Below are 11,322 nucleotides of genomic sequence, written 5' to 3' on the forward strand. Positions count from 1 at the left end.
AAATATGAAACCACATCATAAATATTAATTCAAGTGAGTTATTCCGTACAAAAACCAAAGAGTTTAGAATTAATGAATATAAAAAATTATAAAAAAATGGACAATTTACATTTTCTACCTAATAATAATAATATTCTTACAAGACTTTTTTAAGAGTTAAAAAAATATATATAAGAATGACTATCAACAATATTTAAATTATATATGTAAGAATTATACTATGCATCTTAATGTATATATTTTAAGTATATTCATGCATATGCATGGCGTTACAAACAGTGGCGGAGCCAGGAATTTATCTTTAGGGGGCCATATATATATATATATATATATATTGGTATGAAATGTAAAATAGTAATGTGCAATTTTTTTTTGGGCTTTTTCTTTTTGCTTGAAAGGCCCTAATATATTGTTAAGTGGACCAAATTATAGACCAAAGTTTAATTTTATTGGGCATAAAAAAACTTAGGGTGGTCACAAATATTTTTTTAAGGGTAGACAATGTTTATTATCAAGTATTGGGGGATAAGATGACAAGATTATTTAAAAATTTTCAAATTATTTAAGATATTTCCAATTTTTTAAAAAAAATTTTCAAAAATTTTGAGGGGGCCCAGGCCCCCCTCAGTCCTTTAATAGCTATGCCATTGGTTACAAGCTAGTTATAGATAATTGATTAATATTTTATTTTGATAATTCAATAGTTGAGAGTGGTGGGACTTGAATCCGGGAGTATTTGATATGCTGTTAGAGTCATATGTTTTGTAATTGGCTAATCCTTAACAAAATGCATTTTACTTGTAATTGGGTAGATTTAAGATGAGTTTAGTACTTCAAGAAATATGTTGTTCAAGTCAAATATTAAAGATATGAAGATTGATTTAAGAAACAAGTGAAGAAAAGTTGTTCATTAAGTCTCGACAGATAACTTAACAGATGCCTACTATCAAAACTTAATGTGAAGCTCGATAGATAGCTCGACAGCAGCTTGATTTATTGAGACTTATGATTTTCAGTTTTTCAGATTTGAAATTCAGTCCAGGCTTTTGTAATTGTTTAGAATTTCTTTTCTCACAACCCTAGACATATATAAGGCTTATTTTAAAAGTTGTCACATACGGATACAGAGACCAAGAAACTTATTTTCCTTGTGAGAAGCTACTGGGTTTTGTACACCATAGGGTTCTGTAACTAAGTGCTTTCAGATTTTTATTATTAATGAAGACCAAACTCAGGTATGATGTATTATATACTCAAATTGTTTATTCAAAACAACTAACTAAACACTACCAAATGTGAAAATAAGTGCTCTTATATATATATATATATATATATATATATATATATTCAAATTCATGATTTGAATATAGAATAAAGAAAATAAAAAGTGGATACACCACTTTTTGAAACCAAACAGGCCCTAAAGTAATTTTAAAAGAAAGTAATACTTAACGCTAAATCTTATATGGACTTGAAATCTCTAGAAACATTAATTAATACAAAAATTGAAATATTTTGTAACTTTGAAATCTATGTTTCAATAAAAAAAAAAAAATTTAAAAACCATGGATATTAAAGGCCAGAAACCCATAGCTTTTAATATTGTAATTCTTATACCATAGTACCAAAATAAACTCCTCATATACTAAATTTGGTTGTATTGTGTTTGGGTTCTTGATAAATTTTTAGAGCCACAAAATAAAATAAATACAAAAACATCTCTTCCCTAACCCATGCAATCATTACAATAAAATCAAATCATTTACATCCCCACAAATTACAATTCACACGCAAACATAGACCATTGTGAAAAGACACCCTTCCTTACTACCTTAAGAATTAAAAATTAAATCCAACTTCATGCAAAAGCAAAATCATCTGTTTAATAGTGAGAAATAAAAGATACCCATAAAAAAAAAAAAGGAAACAAACTTCCTAATAACTAGCCTATCAAAACGGAAAATCCTAATAACCATAACATAAATACAACAAGAAAAAAAAAAATACATATTAAGAGAGACTTCACATAAAATTATCTAATTGCCAGCATATAAATTAATTCTAATTCGCTTCAAAACAGAATTAAACCAAAAACCCCAAGAAACCACTATCACAAAGCAACAAAAGCCATAAAATCGTAAATAGATGTCGATAAGATTGAGATTCAAAAAGTAATTAAAAAAAAAAGAAAAAAAAAGAATGAAAGATAAGAAACCCAAGTACGTGTTCAACAAATGGATGAACGTTCAATTTGAATTTATATAGTGGGAAAAAAGAAGTTTATCTAAAATCAATGATTTTAAAAAATAGTAAATATGACTTAGTTTTTAACTATTATGTGTGTGAGGGCAACTTGGGACAATTAAAAAGTCAAGCTCAAACAGAAGAATCATGTTAGTAGTAGTATAGATAGATAAAAAAATGTTAACCAAAAAAATAAAAATAAATAAACAGATAGATAAAAAAAATAAGAATTTTGTTTGGTTTTGTTTGTAGTGTAATGGGGGCTAAAATTACATTGGTACCCCTAGAACTAGAAGCATATACAAAGTCAAATAAGTGTAAGACTTTTTGGTCTTTTTATTTTAGTACTTTTTAAAAACCTAATGGGTGGTAATTACGCTCTTATCCTTAAAAGATATATACAACGTAAATAATTATGAGGTTTATTTATTTATTTATTTTTATTTTTTTACTTTTTAATTTCTTTTATAGCCTTCTTAATCTCACTCTTACTCCAACTACTCCCATTTACTATATATATACTAGTTTGGGTTGCATGTGCAAGTTACGTGTTGCTCTTAAGTGAGAAAATTATAGATGACAACTTGTTATTGGTTTTAAACTAGGTCTATCATTGATATCACTTTTTTATCTATCAATAAGAGCTTGCCAGATAAGATTTGTTATGAAATTAATGTGGAAATGTTGTAGACTTAGCATTTTTTTTGTTTTTTTTTATCTATAAGGAACCAAGATCTTGGAAATTGTGAAAATATCATAACAACAAGAAGATGTTACAACATTTTCACAATACATTTATTTCTAGTTTGTCCTAGTCTTATATTTTATTATTTAATTTTGACCTATAAAAAGTTGACACCTCCATAATTGTATTCGTAGCATTATTGTTTATATCTGAATAAATCTAGGGACACGCCAAGTTTCACAATATATTGATGAGTGTAGGTGATTAACACTTTATGCCCAATACTTATTATATGGACCCATAAATTTATTGCATTAAATTTATTGCATTAAATAATAAAATATGCATTTTAGTTTTTTTTTTTTTTTTTTTAATTTAATTTTGCCACCCTTAAGTTAGTATATCCATAGCTATTCTTTATATTATATTTGGTTTGATATCCTTATTATTATTATTTTTTAATTTAGTGTTTCCCAATTGGCATTTGTTTTGTATTATATTTTTTCTTTGATATATTGGGTTTAAGAATGAGTGTGTCCATAGTATTACTCCACTTTATGAGGACACTTTTATTTATTGAATTTAAGTAAAATTTTAAAATTTTAATTTTTTTAAATAAAAAGGAGGGAAAAATATAAATAATTTAATGATATGGAAGATGTGGGGAGATGAATAGTGATATTAAGGTAGAAGGTAGTGGGGATATGAAAAAAAAAAAAAGTAAGGAAAAAGCTTGGACAAAGTGTAAATGTAAAAATAAAAAAAAAGTACAATTTTTTAAGGATAATTTTAATGATTTGAATTTAAATAAAATATCCCATGTTTAATTATTAAAAATTAAAAAAGAGAGAAAATATAAATAATTTAATGATGTAGAAGATGTGACTGAATTTAAATGTTGAATAACATAAGATGAGAAGAAAAAAAAAGAGTAAAAATAAAATATATAACAATAAATACCAATAAAAAGAACAATTGCACATAAAATATTTTTGTTTTTTCTTATAACTCTAATTAAAATTGATGGTTTTTTTTTTAATATGTGTTTTTGTATTGTGTTTTTTTAATTTCCCATTAGAAAGTCTTTTCTTTCCCTTTTATAATTTTGATTGAATTCTGGTTTGGATTAATACTTAGTTGTTTTTGGAAATAGGAATTTGAATATGCCTACCAGTTTTTTGACTAATAAATTATTATAAAATCTATTTTTTATTTCTTTAGTTTTATTTTAATTTTGGTTAAGTTAACATTATAATTTTGTGATGATTTTTTATTATTATGATAATTTCCTTATTCCTTAAAGAGATGAGTTGTATATTAAGCAAATGTAACACACTACAACAAAGTTAGAAGAATATGGTTCACCTTAAAAAATATTAATAAAATACACAAAAAAAAAAATTAAAATGATATATTTGTAGTGATAAAAAGATTAAAAAAATAAGTGTAAAAATCCTTTTTTTTTTTTTTGGAAAAAAAGACAATGCTTGAAGTAATTGTTACTTTTTATATATTACACTTCATTGCATAATATTTATATCCCCACACATCGCGTGAGTCAGCGGCTAGTTTCCTATAAAAACTAAATGATTCTACAAGTCTTCTATTGGGAATAAATTCTAATCTTAGGTTGCTAAATGCAAATGTAGTAGAAACATGGTGAGAGAGAATAATGGGTTGTGCTCATGGTTAGTGTAATAAGCATGTGATATGATTGTGGACTTCCTTTATAATAGGATTTTTGTTACTTTTAGAGCAAACAAAATGACACCCTTATCCCCACCCAAAATGTTTTCCTATAATGACAAGCTTTATCTTTTAACCTCTAAGAAATGCAATGCAATGGCCAAATTATGTGCTCCTTTGATATATTATCTCTAATCAAATAAACAAAGGCTCCTATTCCCTTTAGGTACAGGTTTATACGGAATTCAAATGTTTTCAATTTTTTCTTTTCTCTGTAAGAAAGAACCATCAACCTTAACTACCCAAAAAAATAAAAAAAGAATCATCAACATCAATTAGAGTTATAAGAAAGAACAAAAATAGGATAACATTTAACAATTAAAGAGAAAAAAATTTTAAAAAAACAAATTTAAATGACATTAACCAATGTGGAGTTTTAAAGAACTCTTGGTTTACCTAGAATATAATAGAGAAAATAAAAATGAGACTAATACTAATTCTAGGAAACATATATAGAGAAATAGAAATAAGGATGCTAATTAAAGAACATTGACAATACTATCAATCCCGTTTAAAGATTAATCATAGCTCCACTAATTTGCTAACTTTCAACTTTTGGCTAGTATATATTCAAGCATTCTCCAATGCTGTAAAATTTCTTATTGTCTAGTTTTACTTGTATTCCAGCAAACTACCCGATTAAATTAAGTGAGAAAATGAGCATGATGATTCTAGTGTAGAAAAAAAAAAGAAAAAAAAAAAGAGAAAAAGAATTCCCAAAGATTAGTAATTTGGCATAAATAGAAGAATGTATAAAAAAATTCATCAAAAAATTGAGAGAGAAAGAGAGAGAGAACCTTTTTTTGAATTTCGGCAAACTACCCGATTAAATTAAGTGAGAAAATGAGCATAATGATTTTAGTGTAGGAAAAAAAAAAAGAAAAAAAAAGAAAAGAAAGGATTCCCAAAGATTAATAATTTGGCACAAATAGAAGAATGTATAAAAAATTCATCAAAAAATTGAGAGAGAGAGAGAGAGAGAGAGAGAGAACCTTTTTTTGTGAGAGAAAATCATGCATAGAATGGAATAGATAGTTACAAATTTATAGTAAGAGAATGTGAATAAGAAAAGACAAAATAAAGGAAGGTGAAGAAAAAGAAGAAGAATAATATTTATGTAGAGGGTAGTGGGAAGATAAAAAGAAGAAAAATAGTATTTATGTAGAGGGTAATGGGGAGATGAAAGGTAAAGGTGGAAAAATGTTAGAAAAAGTATAAATATTAAAATAAAATAAAAAGTAAATGTTAAAAACAATTATAGGAAAATTGAAAAGAAAATGATAATGAGATGGACGCTAATGTGGTTTCATTAGAGCGTAGCAACAATAAATGTTACCTTTTAGTTTTTGGATATAAATAAATATAATATAAATTAGAATTAAATCATGTATTCGAATACTCTCTGGTTCGGCAAAAACATATAATACTCTCCGACACGTCATGAAAACAAGTCCCAAAAATTCCGTTTGGTGCATGGACATGGACAATCACTAACTATATAAGCTTTTAAAGGTCCATAGGCTCCATCCCCAACCGATCATACAAGAAATTAATACTTCCCCATTTTTGAAATTCAGTGGAGTCCCTCTACCCAATTGCAAGAGCCTCGAGATCTTTTCTCCTCGTACAATCATACATCCACAGGCGGGGCCAGATATATATGGTTGACTAAAGAGCAAAGTGTATGAGAAATTGAGAGAAATATAATTGATTTGATTAATTAGCAAAATTGGTACAACCTCTGTTTATATAAGAGGCAAAGAAGAAAGAAAACTAACTTCCAAACTGTAAAATGACAGAGAGTTGAGGAATGCTAGAATTCTCATTAACTGAAAAATGAATTTTACACCAAATGAATCAAGTAAAATAATTACCAACTAAGCTACTTATATACAATCATAAAACAGAGCATGGCTCTAGGCGCGAAACAAGCTAACAGAATTGTAACTAACTATCTAATGGCAAATTGACAGCTGTCTCCTCTAACTGAATTCTTCTTTCCCTTTGCACGTGTGACTTGTGTGAGTTCATTAATCAAAACTCCCCGTTTTGAGCTTCTTCTAGCCCTTGTCGTTTCACTCTTAAATCTGCCTTTACCTCTGTCGTTTTGAGTTTCTTTGTTTTCAACACAAACTATGTGGATTTCCCGCCTAATCTAACTCACTAAAAGCACTCGTGCTTATGACAACTAAACTAATATCTATATACAACTAAAACTAAATGTAGTACAGATACAAGAACTAAAACAGAGAGTAAGACTATAGTATAGTCGTTTTTGAGCTTTCTTCTTCTTCTTCTGGCTTTCTTCAGTGTTTTCTTCCAAGACCAACTTCTTCTTTGCTGATAATAACTTCTTCTTGACCTCATTATTTTGATAAAGTGAGACCACCCATGCTCGATTCATTCTGGTCGCATTTCTCTCCCTCTTATGATTCTGCTCTTCCAAAACTTTGCTTCATGTTGATAATAATGAAAGAGGTCTTGCACAACATCAGAGTAAGGTTCAAGCTGTGCTTCATGCTGAAACACTTGCACAAGTCTCACATGTAGCAGAGAGCTAATGAGCAGTTCATACACTATTGGTGATGATGTCAGATAGCTTAAGTAATTGGTTGTGTGATTAGCCACTCCAAGCACACGTGTACATAGAAATTGGTTGTAATTGTTTTCCCTCCAAATTCCCTACAAATCAGGGAAGTTTGTTACTCTGTTTTTTTGCTTCTTTCAATCTGTATTTATATAGGTGTTTCACAATCACATTGATACTTTAATAGGGATTGAAAGCAAATAATCAAGCTTGATATGATTAGAAAAGATCACTTCATCTTCAATGTTCCCAACACAGTATTATCTTTTTGAAGATACCAGAAACATCCGCCAGTGATCTCTACAAGTATGTAACTTAACTTATGTTTCTCTCTTTCTTTCTTTTTTCTATTTTTTTTAATCTCTTTTCATGGTTGATTGAGATTTTATCGAACTAAAGAAGTTTAAAAATCTACAGAAGAAAAGATTGAATTACAAGCTGCAAACAAAAACTGCAATAAGAAAACATAAAAACCTTTTCTTTTAGTTATTTATTTGTTGAAGCCTGGAATATCCCTGTCATTTTCTTTTTCCTTTTATTTATTCGTTGGTATCATTTTCAATTCCCATGAAATCTTGATTTCAGGCTAGTAATTTCAGTATGTTTAGTTTTCTTTTGCAATTTCAGTATGTCAAGAGTTAATTTCTTACTAGTTAAATATTCCAATGGGGGGCTGGGTAAGACATTAGAAACTTTAGAAAAAAAGGAATGGGTTTTGCCATACATACGAAAGAGTATACAATAATGGTGTATTTGGTGAATCAAATATCATGGTCTAATAAGGAACCATTCTAATTAGTTGATAATTTTTGAAGGGATTCCTTGAAAGGTTTCATTAACTCTAATTCATGTAAAAAAAAAAAACTTGATATGCTACGCCATTTACTGTTTACACAGAAGAGGAATTGGGTATCGATAAGTCTGATGCTGGGAATACCCCATTATGTCCATTTGATTATTCTTATTGTTTTTGAGGATACATGCAAAAATCTGTTGGGTGTAGTTGCTTCCTTTGATCCAGTGAATCAGATATTCATGTAGTCTTGTGACTTTTCATTTGCTGTTTTGTTGTTATAATTTGAGGGTATTGGAGCACAGCTTTCTTTTGCCTTGTACACTAGAACTAGATTACATTATTATTTTTATCTAATTCAATCAATTTTGTGCTTATGATCAAGCATGTTTCTCAAAGTATGACTTCTTTGAATCCAAGATATGAATCTTTGTATGTTTTGAGGAAGAATTCGACGAAGTCAGAGCCATGTAGTCTATTTGTTAGTCAAACTAATTCTCTTACACATTTAAAGTAGAACATTATATAATTATTACATTTTTGCAGTCCTGAATTCATGGTGATAATACAGATATAAATATGGATTTTTCACGTAACTCCATTGGTTCTTATAGTTTCATTTACTTGAGTGAATTGTGTGATGCACTCACTTTATTGCTTAGCATCTGAAAGCTTTTTTTACGTTCTTGTGAAGTTGATCTTGGGGATGTCTCACGACAACTAATATATGCACTGTTGTACATTTGGTTGATACAGGGTTCAATATCATAAACTTTTTTTATTTACATCTTTGCCTGATACAGGGCTTCCAATTAGCAGATTAGATACTTTTTATTTAAATTTTTAATGTCTTTTTGCTTGTATAATGATGGTTCTGATCTCTTTTGTGAACAATTACATAATTAAAGTTACTTTGGAGGATGTTGTGCAGTTTTTGTAGTTGAAACTAGGGATGTTATCATGAAAAAAGTAGACCTTCTTGTTGTGAAAATTCTTAATTCATAATCAATGTGCTTTTTAAAGCTTTAAATACATTGAATGTTGTCTTATAGCATATAGATATTCAATTGTTGATAGCTTGATTTGAAGGAGACTCTTGGAACCTGCTTTGGGGAATCTGTGGAAGTTGTTGGCAGTTTGATCAATAAGGGAAGGAAACTCATGGAGTTTTTTCCTTTAAGTTTTGGGAATCAGTGGAAGGACTGGGAGGTGCGAATTCTAGTTTTAGTAAGCCTCATATTGCAGATGGTACTTATCAGTTTTGGCAAACACAGAAAATTTACAAGCAGAAGAAGTATCAGAATTGTCCTGTGGTGTGCCTATTTGATGGCTGATTCCGTAGCAACTTTTGTGTTAGGTGTTATCTCAAGAAACCTTTGGGATGTCAAAGATGACCAAGATAAGTATCTCCTTGAAATAACTGCATTTTGGGCACCATTTCTTCTATTGCATTTGGGTGGCCCTGATACCATTACAGCGTATTCCTTGGAAGATAATGAGCTATGGTTAAGGCACTTGCTTGCATTAGGCTTTCAATCAGTGGCGGTAATTTACATATGGATTGTAGCTGGGACAGGTTCTCAACTCTGCATTCTTTCAATTTTGATGTTTTTCCCAGGAATAATCAAGTATGGTGAAAGGATATGGGTCCTCTGGTTAGCAAGCAATGGGAAACTCAGAGAATCCTTGCTCCCTCCTCCTGATCCTGGTCCCAATTATTACAAATTCTCGAGGGAATATACTTTAAAGCAGTCTGAGGGATACCATGTGACTGTAGAAGAGATTAAGGATCAGTCGATGATTCCTCTTATCGAGAATGAGTTCATTCCAGATGGAGCTGAATTGGTTACTGCCTACGACTTACTCCAAATTTTCAAGAATCTTTTTGCTGACCTTATCCTCGGTTTTGATGATAGGAACCACAGTCAATCTTTGTTCAATAAAATTTCTTCAGATAAAGCCTTTAGAATGATGGAGATGGAACTTGGATTTATGTTTGATATACTCTATACCAAAGCAACTGTAATACATTCATCCCATGGCTGGATTCTTCACATATTCAGTTTGTCTTCCACTATTATTGCGTTGGTAGTCTTCTCAGTCCCAGTCATTGATAAGCATAAGTACTCAACTATTGATCTAGTTTTAACTTTCCTATTGCTGATTGTTGCTATACTGTTAGAGGTATATGCATTTTTCTTACTGCTCTCCTCCGACTGGACCAGGCTTTGGTTGACTAAACATGCAACCACTTGCATCGGCCAAGCCATTTCTTTTATTCAACAACCTGAACAACCTAGGTGGTCAAATTCCATGTCACAGTTCAATCTGTTGAGCTTTTCCCTCAAAGATAAGCAGACGATCTGTTATGGAATCCAGAAGCTCCTTCGCATTGATAAAATGCTAGAAAATAATCGGTATACGACCTGTGAGACAGTCACTGTGGATTTGAAAGAATTCATATTTGAGTATCTCAAAGAGAAATTCGATCATCTCAAAAGAAGTTCAAATGATGAGAATGTTCTCAGGACCTTGTGTTCCTTCAGAGCAGGTGAAGTACTAGAAAAGTTTAATCATAATGAACTGGATTGGAGTATTCAGGGACAGTTTGACAAAATAATTCTTATCTGGCACATTGCTACAGATCTCTGCTACCACTTGGATTGGAGAGACCAAGAACCTGCTATGTCAAATGTTAAGTTCAGCAACTGGCTATCGCAATATGTGCTTTATCTTTTAGTCATTTGTCCTTCCATGTTGCCGATGGGGATTGGGATGATAAGGCTTCAAGATACTTGTGCTGAGGTCACACGATTTTTTGAAGATCATGAGTACATGGCAGATAGTGTGGATTACAGTCATAGGTCTAGGAACACTTGCTTGTTGGGTGTAAATTGCTTCCTATCAAGAGAACCCGCATTTGACAAATACCAAGCATGTGAAATACTGTCTAAAGTGAACACTCCAGTTTTGCCAGCTAAAGTGAAAGGGGACAGAAGCAAATCTGTGTTATTTGATGCATGTAGGCTTGCATCAAAGTTGCAAGCCATAGAAGATAAAAATCAGAAATGGGAGATGATTACTAGGAATTGGGTGGAGATGCTTGCTTATGCAGCCTGCCATTGCAGAGGGAATTATCATGCTAAGCAGTTAAGCCAAGGTGGAGAGCTTCTCACACATGTGTGGCTTCTTATGGCACATTTTGGTATAAATGAGCAGTTCCAAATATCACAGGGTCATGCAAGAGTCAAGCTAGTCGTACGATAA

The 11,322-nt window shown here is 30.6% G+C and overlaps 1 protein-coding gene across 1 annotated transcript; it reads left to right on the forward strand.

Moving 5' to 3' along the window:
* Positions 1–9,381: 9,381 nt before the first annotated feature.
* LOC115989357 lies at positions 9,382–11,322 on the forward strand. Its single transcript, XM_031113030.1, has one exon. It carries the CDS (start codon positions 9,382–9,384, stop codon positions 11,320–11,322), a length of 1,941 nt encoding a protein of 646 aa, XP_030968890.1.

The sequence above is a fragment of the Quercus lobata genome, chromosome 5, assembly GCF_001633185.2.
Source record: "Quercus lobata isolate SW786 chromosome 5, ValleyOak3.0 Primary Assembly, whole genome shotgun sequence".
Classification (NCBI taxonomy): domain Eukaryota; kingdom Viridiplantae; phylum Streptophyta; class Magnoliopsida; order Fagales; family Fagaceae; genus Quercus; species Quercus lobata.

Coding starts and splice junctions, on each gene's coding strand:
- LOC115989357 (XM_031113030.1), top strand. CDS start 9,382: ATGGCTGATTCCGTAGCAACTTTTGTGTTAGGTGTTATCTCAAGAAAC.